Here is a 16,529-nt window from a genome sequence, read left to right on the forward strand (position 1 = left end):
CCATACAAAGACTTGTAGTTGAATTGTTCATAGCAGTTTTATTTGTAAAAGCCCCAACTGGAAACAACCTAAATGTCCATCAACAGGTCAATGAAATTATGGTACATCCGTAAAGTGGAATGTTACCCAGCAATAAAAGGAATAAACGATTGATACATCCAACAGCATGAATGAATCTCAAAATAATTATGCTGAATGAAAGAAGCCAGACAAAACAAGTACACACTGTACATTTATACTCATAAAATTCTAGAGAACTGTGAAAATACTAGAACTGTTTTCCAAAATGTGTAATCTGTTGTATAACTGGCTACTTAATGGTAGGATGAATTGCTATGGCCTCCAACTATAACACATAAATTTTGGAGGAGACGCAGGGAGCAATAAGTGTTAAAGTCTCACTTCCATTACTGCAGTAAAAGGTAGCATTTTATAGTGCTTAGGTAATTATATCCTTTAAGTTGGGAAGGAGCCAAAATAAAATTGCTGAGGAATAAGGCATATGCTTGTCCTGGCATCTTCTGATTTTGCATGAGCCTCAGAGGCAATAAGCTGCTGCTGTGGTGGGGCAGGCCTGTTTAGCCCTTGTCTGGCAGGGAGGGACACCCACACCTCCTGCCTGAGAACAAACTATGATCTATCTGCAAGTGTGTATTTCCTTGAGGCAGGGAATAAAGCTTGATGTTGATTAATTACATTGTGAGGAATAAATGATAAATGCTTTCCATTCTTCAGTGCAAAAATGGAAGGCAGATTTATAAGAGTCTTTCAAATCACTTTTTAAGATGGGCAAATCCCTTTTGACAAAACCTTATTCAGCTTCAATTTATAATCCACTGTGTGAGCATGGGACTTTAAAGCTTAGTCTAGCTACATGATAAATAAGACCTATATGTCTAAATTATCCTCTCACCTCTCTTCTAAAAAGATTCCAAGAACCAGTTATTGGAATCAAGACATTGCCCTAATCTTTTACATATTTTTATTTTAGAATAATTCATCAGGTAGGTTATAGATCTACAAAGGTAAATAACACAGAGTACCTACCCTCAAGTTACTCACCACCTTTCCCTCAACTATATAATGTTCCCATAGGTGTTTTCTGGGTGCCAAATAACCTAGAAAGCTTTGTCTTTGTACTCAGATTTTTAGCTATGTACAGCTATTTGCTTCCGTCTTGCATAAGTTGCAAATGTGTTATGTCAAAGAGTGACTGGTAGTCAATGATCTTTCCAATCCTGCATATAGTACCTGGCTCATAGGAGGGCTGGCTCAATACATTTGTTTTATAAATTTATATTGTGTCTCTCAATCTACCCTGTGTGAAACTTCCAATCACCATAGAAAAGCTAATGGAAAGGGTTCTCTTGTGGGTCATGAAAGACTGTGGCTGCCAGAATACAATCTAGAAAGAACAGGTAGAAAGATTACTCTGTTTTCCACCAGAAGGATGCCATGCTGGTGAGCCAAGTTGAACACTATTATCCTCAATTATAGAAAATTAGATATTTTTCGTGTGACATGTTTTTCCTTCTAAGCACAGAACTCCCAAGGACATACTTGGCGTAATCAGAAGTACACACTGAAGTGTAACAAGTGAAATGCAACTTCAAGAGGAGAATCATAGTGTTTTAATCAGCCCATGAGGTCTAATTCAAGACACCTGCTGCTTTGTTTGACAATAGCAGTCTTCCCAGAACAACATATCTTTCTTTGTTTCCTAGCACTGATGGATAATATATGCACAGCTTGGAGAACAACATTTATTATGGTAACTAACTTCAGGCAGAATGGAAGCCATGAAGAAAATAAATAGGTAGTTAGACTCCAGTGTAATGGAACCTTTTAGGCTCTAAAAAAGAACAAAACAAAACAACAACATGTGGGACCAAAAGAACAAAACAAAACAAAAAAACAACACATGGGACCTGAAAACGAGGCCAAATAGTCATTTTATAGTCTTCTTCTACAAAGAAAACCACTTAAAAAATAGATGGGATTTCTACACACAGTTGGAATTGAGCCAACAATGAAAACTAGACAATTGGGTCTGTTACAGAATTAGTCTGAGAAAAGCATATTGATCTCTGAGCTACTTGGTTCAATTAGTGCTATTTCCCCCTAAATTATTTCTTCAAACCTATATCCCTAACAGCATGATAAGTGGCCACTTTTACTTTCCTACATCATTTCCATACTCAATCCCAGTCCAAATGTCAGGACTTGGGCTAGCCCTAAAGTGTCACGTAGGCCTTTCCTGAGTATAGGCATTCTATGACTGGCATGTATTTGCCATTACACATCCTGTCCATGCAGGAGAGGTTACAAATGCCAATTATGTGTACCAGAAATGTTGGAATGGAATAGATGTCAGCTGACTTGAGAGTATGAATCATTCTTTTTCATACTATAAGTCATAGCATCAATGCATGCAATTTGGGTGTTTTTTGCATACTGTTTCCTCTGATCATGCTTTATGTCATGTCTGTATTACCTGATGAAACACAATTTAGTGTCGGATGTGGTCATTTGAGAGAGCAGTCAGTGACAGACTTGCTTCTCACCATATTAAAAACAAAGTGAGAGAGGCTGAGAGGTTAAAGTTCACCATTTCATGGAGTGAGGATGCAGAGCAGGATCTCATGAGGCTGTGCTCATCATATGTATGTGGCACCAGTAATATCATGAGCAAATCCTAGGCATTAAACTTTCTCTAGGACTCCTGAAGTTTTGGATTAAAATGCTTATGTGGATGCCCCTTCAAAACTGCATAGAGCCATTCTAAAGGAAGAGACTGAATTTAAATTAAGTGCCTATTATATGCTAGGCACTCTTCAGGACACTTGATACTCATTAGCCAAAAAGTTGACTATCTCTTTTCCCTTCTCACACAAGATATTCCATTTAATAGGAGCGGTGTTACTTCTGATGGCATCATGCCTCAGGTATCACATGCCAATTATTCCTGGGCATGCCCAAGGGGTGAATGGTAGACAGAAGATAAGTACAATGTCCAAGGAGAGGGTACATTTAATTTTCCCCAGTTGCAATAAAACTCTTTTATTTCATTCATTTTTGAGATGTACTCAGTGGTAATTTTTTATTTTATTTATTCATTAGCATTATTTATTGAGTGCTACTCTAGGCAATGTACAATCATTATGGTAGGTTCTAGGAAAATAGAAGTAAACATGACATAGTCTCTGTCTTCAAGAAACACAATCTATCTCAAAGTGGGAAAATAAGGAATATATCTTAACATAATAAAGGCTATATATGAAAAACCCATAGCTAACATCATACTCAATGGTGAAAAGCTGAACGCTTTCCCTCTAAGATCAGGAACAAGACAAAGATGCCCACTATCACCACAGTTATTCAATATAATATCAGAAGTCATAGAAATAGCAATCAGACATGAAAAAGGAATAAAAGGCATCCAAATCATAAAGGAAAAAGTAAAATTCTCATTATATGCAGATGACATAATATTATATATAGAACACCCTAAAGACTACACCAAAAAATTATTAGAACTAATAAATAAATTTAGTAAAATTGCTGGATATAGAATCAATATAGGTAAATATGTTACAGTTCTATATACACATAATGAATGCTCAGAAGAAGAAATAATCCTATTTACGATTACATTAAAATGCATAAAATACCTAGGAATAAATTTAACCAAAGAGGTACAAGATCTGTACTATGAAAACTATAAGACATTGAAGAAGGAAATACAAATAAATGGAAGAATATATCTTGTTCTTGGGTTGGAGAAATTAATATTGTTAAAATGTCCTTACTACCTAAAGCAATATACAGATTCAATGCAATCCCTATTAAAACACCAATGGCATTATTCTCAGAATTAGAATAAATAATTATAAAATTTATATGGAACTATAAAAGACCCCAAATAGCCAAAGCAATACTAGAAAGCTATAATAATCAAAACAGTATGGTATTGGCATATATAGATCACTGGAATTGAAAGGCCAGAAATAAATCCCCACTTATATGGTCAATTAATCTATGACAGAAGAGGCAAGGATAGGGCAAAGACAGTCTCTTCAATAAGTGATGTTGGAAAAACTAGACAGATACCTGCAAAAAATGAAACTGGACCACTTTCTTATACCATATACAAAAATAAACTCAAGATGAATTAAAAACTTAAATGTAAGACCTGAAACATAAAACTCCTAGAAGAAAACACAGGCAGTAAACTCTCTGACATTGCTGTTAGCAATAACTTTTTGGATATATCTCTTTGAGCAAGAGAAACAAAAGAAGAAAAAAATTTAAAAATGGGACTATACCAAACTAACAAGTTTTTACACAGCGAAGAAAATCATCAACAAAATGAAAATATAACCTACTGAGTGAGAGAAGATATTTTTAAGTGATACATCTGATAGGGAGTTAGTATGCAAAGCATAGAAGAAACTCATTCAACTTAACACCAAAAAAAACAAATAACCCAATTAAAAATGGACAGAGGACGTGAATGGATAGTTCTCCAAAGAAGACATACAGGTGGCAAGCAGACATATGAAAAGATACTCAGTATCAGTAATCATCAGGGAAATGCAAATTAAAATCACAATGAGATAACACCTCAAACCAGTCAGAATAGCTATCATCAGGCCCTGGCCAGTTTGGCTCAGCAGTTAGAGTGTCGACCTGTAGACCAGAGAGTCCTGGCTTTGGTTCCCGCTAAGGGCACGTACCTCGGTTGCAGTTTGTCCCTGGCCCTGGTTGGGGTCGTGTGGGTAGCAACCAGTAGATGTGCCTCTCTCACATTGATGTTTCTCTCACTCTCTTACCCACTCTCTCCCTCCTGCTCTATCTGAAGATAAATGCAAAAAAAAAAAAGAATAGCTATCATCAGTAATAAATAACAAGTGCTGGTGAACATCTAGAGAAGAGGGAAGCCTTGTGCACTGTTGGTGGGATTGTAAATTGGTGTAGCTCCTATGGAGAGCCCTAAAAAAATAAATAAAAATAAAGTTGCCAAGCAATCCAGCAATTCCATTTCTGGGTGTTTATCTGGAAAAAAAAAAAAAAACTAACTTAAAAAGATATATATACTACTATGTTCATTGCAGCATTACTAGTAATAGCTAAGATATTGAAGCAACCTAGATATTCATCAATAGATTAATTGATAAAGAATATGTCACACACACACACACACACACACACACACACTATAAAGAAGAATAAAATATTGCCATTTGTGACAACATGGATGGATCCAAAAGAATTTATGGCAGCCGTATTTTCCAGGAATTGATGCTTGTAGTCAGATAAGGGAAACTCTGGGAATTTCTTTCTGTATCTGTTGAATTCCAAATGCCTTAAGCTTAAAATAATCTTTATACTAAAGTGGCATATTTTGGGGTGGCATACTCTGATTCCCTTTAGCATCTGACCCAATCCAGATGTTAATTCATCCTTCAAGTTACAGCTGAAGTGTCACTTCCTTATAAAGAAGTCTGGCCTGCCTTTCCTGACTAGGTCAAACCCCAGTACCAAATCCCCAGCACTATTTCACATTTGCAGTGTTGGGTTTTGTTTGTGTAACTCTTGTTTCATTGTTGGATTAGTATTTAACTCCCTTCTCCACTAACTCTAGGAGGGCAGTGACCATGTCTTTTCCCTAACCATTTGATATCCAGCCTCTGGCACTGAACTTGAGACGTAGTGTATGGTCAACTAATATCTGTTGAGTGAATGAACAGAGGAATTTTAAGGACAAATAGGCATGCTGCAGACGTGAGGCAAGGTAGAATGGGTTGTCACCTGAGGTGCTCTGTACAGCCTGGGGTCAATAGAAAAGTCCCAGAAAGGATCTCTGAAGCAGTTAGAAGTCACTGAAAAGAAAACAGAGAGCCCAGCCAGTGTGGTTCAGTGGATTGAGCATTGTCTCATGGACTGAGAGGTCCTGGTTCCATTCCTGCTCAGGGCACATGCCTGGGTTGCAGACTCGATCCCCAGTAGGAGGCATGCAGAAGGTAACCAATCAATGTTTCTCTCTCCCCTTCTCTCTCTCTCTAACAGAAAAAGAAAACAGAGAAATCCCAAAGACAAATTTTGACTCAAGACTAAATTACATTGTCTCAAGTGGGCTAAATCTTTTTGAAAATAATGAAATGTGCCTATATTTGATAAAAAAAAATTTGGGCTTAAGAAAATGTGGGTTCAAAAAATTCTGATTCTTGAAATTCCAAAATGGTGGCAGAGTGAATGGAAGCTATACAGACCATGTCCCAGGACCAAACTGAAATTACAACTAAAATAAAGAAAAATCATTGGGAAAAGGCAACAGATAAGCAGCTTGGGAGGACCATATAACCAGGGACACTGAATCAATCCTGGTAGAACTGTGGAGGTGAGAGGGGGGCTGGGAGCCAATGGACAGCAGTGGTTTTAGCTGTGAGAAGCATCCTGGGGGCTCAAATCCCAAGCCCACTTCACAGCACAGAGGGCCGGGACAGAGTGCTAAAATAGCCAGAGACACTCACGTTGGGCCCCAGCAGAGGGAGGGCAGACTGGACTGAAACTGTGTGGGGATACTTGGGATTTTGCTTTTGCTGAGTTGCAGGCACACCGGATGGTGGCCATCTTACTCCTTCTCGAGGCTCTAGGGAAAGACAGTGGCCCCTCCCTCAGGGATTCAACCCCACCCAGGTAGGTCACTTAAAAGCAATTTGAGACTCATTAACAACCAGCCTCTGCCCTACCCTCAGAAAATCCTTTTATGCTGAACACCTGAGAGAGTTTTTCATTTAACTGAAGAGAACCCAAGGCTCTTCAAGAAACTGCGATTAACAGCCTCCAGGCCAAGAGCTAGAGGATAACTGAACCATTGCTGGGCTTGCAAATCTACCCAGGAAAGTAAGACTTGACAGTGGTGTATAGCGTGGGTACTCCCACGCCCATGCAAACCCAGTAGAGGGAGCCACAAACAGCAGAACACCAACACCCACAGGGAAAATTTGCCAGGCTCCAAAACCCACTGAGATAGCCAACATGGTGAAACAAAAAAAACAAATCCCAAATGAAAGAACAAGAGACCTCTACTGAAGATGAGATAAATGAAATGTAGCTAAGCAAGTTATCAGAGGTGGAATTCAGAGCCATGATCTTGAGGAAGCTCAACAGTATGAGTAAGGACATCAACACTATTAGTAAAGACATAGAAACATTGAAAATCAACCAATTGGAAATAAAAAACCACCAGGAAGAAATAAAGAATGACATAGCAGAAATAAAGAACATATTGGAAAGTCTAAACAGCAGAGTAGAAGAATCTAAGGACCGGATCAGTGAATCAGAAGACAGGGTAAAAAAAAAATTAACCAATCAGAAAACCAAAAGGAAAAAAAATTAAAAAACAGGAAGACAGCTTAAGAGAACTCTGGGACAACTGGAAACATAATAACATTTGCATCATAGGAGTCCTCAAAGAAGAAAATCAGCAAGGGTTAGAGAATATATTTGAAGAAATAGTGACAGAAAACTTTCCTAATATGGTGAAGGAAAGCATTCAAGTTCAAGAAGCACAGAGAGCCCCAACTAAGCAGAACCCAAACAGGCCCACACCAACACACATAGTAATTAAAATGCCAAAATTTAAAGACAAAGAGAGAATCCTAAAGGCAACAAGAGATAAGCAACGCGTTACCTACAAAGGAACCCCCATAAGGCTCTCAGCTGACTTCTCAACAGAAACACTACAGGCCAGAAGGAATGGCATGAGGTAATCAAGGTCATGAAAAATAAAGATCTGAATCCAAGACTACTCTACGCAGAAAGGCTATCATTCAAAATAGAAAGTCAAATAAAGAGCTTCCCAGACCAAAAAAAAAAAAAAAGGCTAAGGAATACATTAGCACCAAACCAGCACTGCAAGAAATGTTAAAAGGACTGCTATAATTAGTAGAAGAAATAGGATGAAAAATATAACCACACTAAACAAAAATGGCAATAAATAAGTACATATCAATAATCACCTTAAATGTAAGTGGATTGAATGATCCAATAAAAAGACACAGAGTAGTTGATTGGATAAGAAAGCATGACTCATATATATGTTGTTTACAAGAGACCCACCTTAAAACAAAAGACTCACATAGGTTGAAAGTAAAGGGAAGTGAAAAAATCTTCCAAGCAAACGAAAAGGAAAAAAAAAGCTGGGGTAGCAATACTCATGTCTGATAAAATAGATTTCAAAATGAAGGCCATAACTAGAGACAAAGAAGGCCACTACATAATATTGAAAGGATCTATCCAACAGGAAGATATAACCTTGGTAAACATATATGCATTCAATATAGGAGCACCAAAATATATTAAAAATATTCTGGAGGACTTCAAAGGAAAAATTGGCAGCAGTACAATCATAGCAGGGAACTTCAACACCCCGCTGACATCACTGGGTTGATCCTTTAGATAAAAAATTAACAAGGAAACAGAGACACTAAATGAAGCGCTAGATCAAATGCATTTACTAGATATCTACAGAGAACTACACCCCAAAACTACAGAATTCACATTCTACTCAAGTGCACGTGGGACATTCTCAAAGATAGACCACATGGTAGGACACAAATTAAGTGTCTACAAGTTCAGGAAGATTGAAATCATATCAAGCATCTTTTCCGATCACAATGGTGTGAAACTAGAAATCAATTGTAACAAGAACATGCAAAGACATTGAACACATGGTGGCTAAATAGCATGTTATTAAACAACAAATGGGTTACCGAGGAGATCAAGGAAGAAATTAAAAACTTCCTGGAAACCAATGAAAATGAACACATAACACAAAATCTATGAGATGCAGTGAAAGCAGTTCTGAGAGGGAAGTTCATAGCACTACAGGCCTACCTCAAGAAACAAGAAAAATTTCTAATAGACTATCTAACCTCACAACTTAAAGAACTAGAGGGCAAACAAAAAGAAAACCCCAGGGCAGGAAATAGTAAAGATCAGAGCAGAAATAAATGACATAGAGACCAAAAACAAAACGAAACAAAACAAAACAAAAACAATTCAAAGGAACAATAAAACAAAGAGCTGGTTTTTCAAAAAGATAAACAAAATTGAAGGACCCTTAGCTAGACTCACCAAGAAACAAAGAGGGAGAACCCAAATATACCAAGTCAGAAATGAAAGAGAAGTAACAACTGACACCACAGAAATACAAACGATTGTTAATAAATACTATGAACAATTATATGGCAACTAATTTGACAATCTAAGCGAAATGGACAAATTTCTAGAAACACAGTCTCCCAAAACTGGACTGGGAAGAGACAGAAAACTTGAACAGACCAATAACAACTAAGGAAATTGAAGAGGTAATCAAGACTCTCCCACAAAGAAAAGCCCAGGTACAGATGGATTCATGGGGGAGTTTTACCGAACATTCAAAGAAGAACTAACACCCATTCTCCTCAAACTATTTCAAAAAATTCAAGAAGGAAGACTTCCAAACTTGTTTTATGAGGCCAGCATAATTCTAATTCCCAAACCAGAAAAAGACACTACAAAGAAAGAAAACTACAGACCAATATCCCTGATGAACATAGATGCCAAAATCCTGAACAAAATATTAGCAAATTGGATCCAGCAATACATCAAAAAAATTATTCACCATTACTAAGTGGGATTCATCCCAGAAATGCAAGGCTGGTACAATATTTTACAAATCAATAAAAGTGATACATCACATAAACAAAATGAAGAATAAAAACCACATGATCATATCAATAGATGCTGAAAAAGCATTCAACAAAATCCAGCATCCATTTCTGATAAAAACACTCAGCAATGTGGGAATAGAGGGATCATATCTCGATATAATAAAGACCATATATGAAAGACCTATAGCCAACATCATACTCAATGGACAAAAATTAAAAGCTTTTCCCTTAAGAACAGGAACAAGACAGGGATGCCCATTTTTGTCACTCTTATTTCACACAGTACTGGAAGTCTTAGCCACAGCAATCTGACAGGAAGAAAAAATAAAAGGGATCCAAATTGGAAAGGAGGAAGTGAAACTGTCATTATTCGCAGATGACATGACCTATACGTAGAAAACCCCAAAGACTCATCAAAAATTTACTAGACCTAATAAATGAATTTGGCAAAGTAGCAGGATTTTTTTTTTTTTTGGAATGATCAAAGAGGTCTTTATAAAGTTTTTTTCATGACTTCATTCTAAATATACAGAATAAAAAATGGTGTCAACTCTTTCGTGAGACACCAACCAGATTTTCCTTATACTGTCTCAAAATTTAAAGATCAATTTCCCAAGAGGGTGTGCAATGCATCATAAAATGGCCTTTTTTTTTGTAGGTGGGAGGAAGGGCTGGGCAGGATGGCTTATTAAATTGTATCATGATAAGACATGCAAAACTGTTATCCCAACTAATATCTATATACATTTTGATGATTTAGAAAAACAGAGCGGTCATTTGTGGCAAGCCTAAAATGCTGGACATACTTAACATACTCAGGAACTTTTTTTGTGGTGTCCAGAATTCTTTAATTATAGTACGTGGGCCTTTTGCAAGTAACAAATAGAAAGCCAGTTTCCATAAAATTTGCTGCTGACCATCCCCAGTCCACCCTAATAAATACAGCTTGAACAGAATTGAGGGTGGATACCTTACCTTAACACACAAAGGAAAAAGTATGTCAGTGCAAAATATGGGCTAAATTGCTTTCGGAAAAAAAAAAAAAAATTAAATCGATAGAGGATGGAAAAGGGGAATTTTCTTTCCCTGTTTGGAGTCCTCCCAAATAAGGCAGAATACATCCACTCTAATTTCTGCTGGTGAAAACTTTTCCTGCTTATTTAGTTTTCTCCTCTGAGTTAAACCGCTGCTGGATTGTTTTGGCATAACTCTGTGCCATGGAGTTAATGATGGACAGGATGAAGTAACACACCATTGCAATGACCAACTTCTCAAACATCCAGAACAACCAGTTTTCTCCCTGAGGCGTGCCCATTTCACTCCGGTGGTGAAGCTTCTGTCGCTGGGCCTCCAGGTATTCCTGGAATGACTTCTGCAGAGATGAACCTATGCCGGGGACAGCAGTAATGAAAGCCACCATCTGTTCCACTATGTGTTTGCTGAACGTTCTTATAACAAAGATTTTCTGAATATGCATTTTAATTATTGCTTTTCCAATCAAGGTTGCACCAAAGAAAGTCCAAAAAGGTACAAGAAAGTGTCCACATGTTATTCCAGCCAGATCAAACAGAGGATTTGGACTTGAAGCACAGGCCAAAATTCCAAAAAATCCAATCTTCTGTACTAGGTTTTGAACTGCCAACTTAGCCCGGGAGGCAAAGTCCTGTGCAGCCTCTGCATGTTCCAGCATCTCTTCGAATTCCTAATACTCTTCATCATCTGGTTCTGCACCTGAGAGTCGAGCTGCTCTGGCCATGAAATATGGAGGCAGCTCTCTGATCGCTGTACCAACACCCCACACCTAACTTTTGAGATGATGCTCCACAAAGAAACAGATCCTTCAATGCCCTCTTCATCTGGACAAATAATCTGATCCGGATAGGGCGGTTCAGGGAAATTAACTGAATTGCACTCATAAGCAGCTAATGTAACTGAAGCTATATGTGGACCCAGATAAAGCAGAAAGGTGTGCAGCCTTGTTCCAAGCCCGTCAGAAGACAAAATTCTTAAGCCTATCCAGTAGGCATACAAAAGAAACTGTTTCTCTATACGTTGCACATACTGTTGATGTGCTCCTTCAAGATAATACATAGCTATAAGCACAGCAAGCAGCAGTAAACAAGAGACCACAATATTCTGATGATGCCATATTTTTGAGGTCCATTCCTTCAAGATTTCTAGGGTTTCCAGAGAAAAATACTGAATTAGTGGCTGTCTCCACAGGACAATATTCTGCCTTTCTTCCCAATCCCTCTTCTTCTTTTCATTCATTGAAGAGGGGTCTGTGAAGTTTCCATTATATTGTTCCTTGTTCATTGTTACACGTCTCTGGTCACAATTTTTTCTATTCTCTGCCGTTTCATAGATTAATAACTCTTGAGGAGCTGCTCTGACCCCGGCTTCTCTGGATCTCCAAAGTAGCAGGATTTTTAACGTCAAGAAATCAACCGTATTCTTATTATATACCAATGATGAACTCACAGAAAAAGAAACTAAAAAAATCCCATTTACCATTGCAGCAAAAAAATTAAGATACTTGGAATAAACTTAACCAAAAAAACAAAGGTCCTATTCGCAGAAAACTACAGGTCATTGAAAAAATAAATAAAGGAAGACATAAAAAAGTGGAAGCACATACCTTGTTCATGGATTGGAAGAATTAACATAATTAAAATGTCCATACTACCCAAATCAATCTATAAATTAATGTAATCCCCATCAAAATACCAATGACATACTTCACAGAACTAGAACAAATACTTTAAAAGTTCATATGAAACCAAAAAAGACCTCGAACAGCCACAGCAATCTTGAAAAAGAAGAACAAAGTTGGAGGGATCACATTGCCAGATTTCAGGTTATACTAAAAAGCCACTACAATCAAAACAGCCTGATACTGGCACATGAAGAGGCAGATAGATCAATGGAACAGAATAGAGAATTCAGAAATGGACCCAAAACATTATGCTCAATTAATATTTAACAAAGGGGACAAGAGCACACAGTGGAGTAAAGACAGCCTCTTTAATAAATGGTGTTGAGAAAATTGGACAGCTACATAAAAAAAAAAATGAAACTCAACAATCAACTTACACCATACACAGGAATAAACTCAAAATGGATAAAAGACTTAAATGTGACTCATGAATCCATAAAAATCCTAGAAGAAAATGTAGGCAACAAAATTTCAGACATCATACGCAGCAGAATTTTCACTGATACATCACCTAAGGCAACAGAAACAAAGGAGAAAATGAACACATGGGACTACATTAAACTCAAAAGCTTCTGCACAGCAAAAGATATAGTCATCAAAATGGAAAAGCAACCCACTGTATGGAAGAGCATAATTGCCAACAATACATCAGATAAGGGGCTAATTTCCATTATATATAGAGTGCTCATACAACTCAACAAAAGGAAGACAAAGAACCCAATTAAAAAATGGACAGAGGGCCCTGGCCGGTTTGGTTCAGCAGTTAGAGCATTGGCCTGCAGACCTGAGAGACCCGGGTTCGGTTCCCGCTAAGGGCACGTACCTCGGTTGCAGTTTGTCCCCGGCCCTGGTTGGGTTGTATGGGTGGCAACCACTCAATGTGTCCCTTTCACGTCGATGTTTCTCTCTCTCTCTCTCTCCCTCCCACTCTATCTGAACAAAATATCAAAAAATGTCCTTGGGTGAGGATTTAAAAAAAAATGGACAGAGGAACTAAATAGACACCTCTCCAAACAGGACATACAAATGGCCAAGAGACATATGAAGAAATGCTCAACATCACTAATCATCAGAGAGATGAAAATTAAAACAGCAATGAGGTATCACCTCACACCTCTCAGAATGGCCGCCATCAACAAATCATCAAACAAGTGTTGGCGAGGGTGTGGAGAAAAGGGGACTCTAGTACACTGCTGGTGGGAATGCAGACTGGTGCAGCCACTATGGAAAACACTATGGTGTTACCTCAAAAAATTAAAAATTGAATTGCCATTTGACCCAGTGATCCCACTTCTAGGAATATACCCTAAGTAGCCTGAAACACCAATCAGAAAGAATATATGTACCCCCATATTCATAGCAGCACTATTTACAATAGCTAAGATCTGGAAACAGCCCAAGTGTCCATCAGTAGATGACCGGATAAAAAAGCAGTGGTACATATACACAATGGAGTACTATACAGCTGTAAGAAAGAAAGATCTTTTATCCTTTGAGACGACATGGAGGGACCTGGAGAGTATTATCCTAAGCGAAACAAGCCTAGCAGAGAAAGACAAATATCACATGATCTCACTTATTTGTGGAATATAATGAACATAACAGTCTGAGGAACAGAGTAGACCCAGACACATGGAAGTAGGGTACAGACTGACAATCCTCAGAAGAGGGGGTGGGGGGGAGGGAAGAGATAAACCACAGAACTTATATGCATGTACGCATAACCGATGGACATGGACAACAAAGCTGGGGACAGGGTGGGGGGCATGGGGAGGAGGGTGTCAATGGGGAAAAATGGAGAAACATCTTTAACAAAAATAAATTAATAAAGAATTCTGATTCTTTCTGTACTAATTGTATAGATTGAAAATGTAAGTGACAAACATGAAAGATGACTCTTCAAAGATCATTTTTAAAATTCTGAACTTTTGAAAAGAAATCTCTATTTAAAAAATATATTCATATGCAGCTTCTAGAGGGAAGCCCTGACAAAGATCTTGCCACAGGAAGGAAAGACAGTGAAATAACAACTCAAATTTAGGCCCAATTACATAACACAATGCTAGCAAATTGAAATGATTATTTTATTCTTATAAACTGCAAATCATAAATTAACTATGTATGCAATTATATTATTGTACTTGAATTCAAATCTCAGTTGAAATCTTACAAGGAACCAAAGCTATGTTTAGGACACAGACTTTGAAATAGGCAAATCTGTATGTGAATCCTGATGATTTGGGTGGCTTTCTTTTTTTTTTTTTTTAATTTTTTATTTATTAATTTGTTTTTGTTATAGATGTTTCTCATTTTTCCCTCATTGACACCCTCCTCTCCTTCCCCCCTGCTCCAGCCCCAGCTTTGTTGTCTATGTTTGGGTGGCTTTCTTAACCTCCAAAAGCCTCAGTTTCTCAATATAGACCATGAACAGAATTATGCTACTTCACAGAGTAATAAAAATGACATGAGACAATGTATAAGTATATAAAGAGTTTGGCTGTGCTTATCATATTGAGGCAGGATAGAAAGAAGTTAAGGAAAGTTCCTGACAAGTGAAATGAGGAGGTAGAAATGGACATCACTGGCCAAAGAGCCACTAGGTCCCCTCACCAGAGGCCCCACCTCCATGCATGATCAATGGGAAACAGTTTAGGTTCTGGCTAGGTAGTTTAGTTGGTTAGAGCATCGTCTTGTTAACTAAAGTTGTGGGTTCCATCCCCAGTCAGGGTATATATAAGAATCAACCAATAGCCCTGGCCGGTTTGGCTCAGCAATTGGAGCATCGGCCTGTATACCAGAGAGTTCCGGGTTCAGTTCCCGCTGGGGGCGCGTACCTCTGTTGCGGTTTGTCCCGGCCCCGGTTGGGGTTGTGTGGGTGGTGACCACTTGATGTGTTTCTCTTGTATTGATGTTTCTCTCTCTCTCTCCTGCTGTATCTAAAGATAAATGCAAACAAGCAAACAAAGAAAACGAATCAACCAATGAATGCAAAAATAAATGGAACCAAAAATTGATGTTTCTCTCTTTCTCACTTTCTCAAAAGTCAATCAATACTCCCTGAATGGTTTGTCTCAGCAGTCAGAACATCTCCAAAGGGTCACAGGTTTGATTCCTGGTCAAGGGCATGTACCTGAGTTGCAGGCTCGATCCCTGGCCCCGGTCAGGGTTGTGCAGGAGGCAACCAGTCAATGTGTCTCTCTTACAATGATGTTTCTTTCTCCTCCCCCCCCCACCTCCCTTCCACTCTATCTAAAAATCAATGGAAAAATATCCTCTGGTGAGGATTAACAACAACAAAAAATCAATCAATACATTTTTTTTAAAAAAGGGACAGTTTATGGTAGTAAATTCCTGCTGTGGTCACAGAAGTCAACAACAAGAACGGACTAAAACAGATTAATCCAAAATGGAGGAAAACTTGACCAGAAAATGACCCCAAAGCTCACTCTACCATCATTATAATGAAAATTGACACCACAAGTAGAAGGTGGACCGAGGTGGCAGAATGCCATGAACTTCCAGAACAGACCATATTAGGAATAAGACCCTCTCCCAACCAGAAGGTGGAGACAGAATGGCACCACAACGTTTAGGAACAATTTACCCTTGAAAACAAATAAAATCCCAGGAACTAACTGTAACTCACTGGTGAGTTAGCCTAGGTGCATGCGAACATGACTTTCATTTCTTTCACAGGGGTGCCCACAGGGGAGCGGGCAGTCACAGCTTGTCGGCTCACCCCCTGATCTTGTCTCCAAGCACTTGCTATCTGGACTCTTTCTTTCAACCTAAATAAAACTTGCTTTCACTTTCACTTAGATTTGTTCTTGAATTTTTTCCTTTTGAGAAGTCAAGAACCTGCAGATCATGGAGTGCCTAGGGGCCTCGTTTTCGGGTCTGCCTCTGGTGACAATATGAGGGTTCAAAAATGGTAATAATTGTTAAATAAATGAAACTATTGCCTTTAAACACTTAAAAGTATTTCTTAAAAATTTATTTCTCCATTAGATTTGCTCTTCAATGTCACTGAGTTCCCCCCCTCCCTTATCCATAAGAAGAATATTTAAACATATTCTAATTCTTCCTAGTCAAAC

The 16,529-nt window shown here is 38.2% G+C and overlaps 1 protein-coding gene across 1 annotated transcript; it reads right to left on the bottom strand.

Annotated features, from left to right (window-relative positions):
• Nucleotides 1–10,861: 10,861 nt before the first annotated feature.
• On the bottom strand, nucleotides 10,862–15,967 carry LOC118630532 (vacuole membrane protein 1-like). Its single transcript, XM_036262410.1, is given in 3 exon segments — nucleotides 10,862–11,519; nucleotides 11,522–12,129; nucleotides 15,882–15,967. Coding segments are annotated over 3 exon segments (1,338 nt in total). The 3' UTR covers nucleotides 10,862–10,875.
• Nucleotides 15,968–16,529: the final 562 nt, after the last annotated feature.

This window comes from Molossus molossus, unplaced genomic scaffold, assembly GCF_014108415.1.
Source record: "Molossus molossus isolate mMolMol1 unplaced genomic scaffold, mMolMol1.p scaffold_m16_p_15, whole genome shotgun sequence".
Taxonomy (NCBI): Eukaryota; Metazoa; Chordata; class Mammalia; order Chiroptera; family Molossidae; genus Molossus; species Molossus molossus.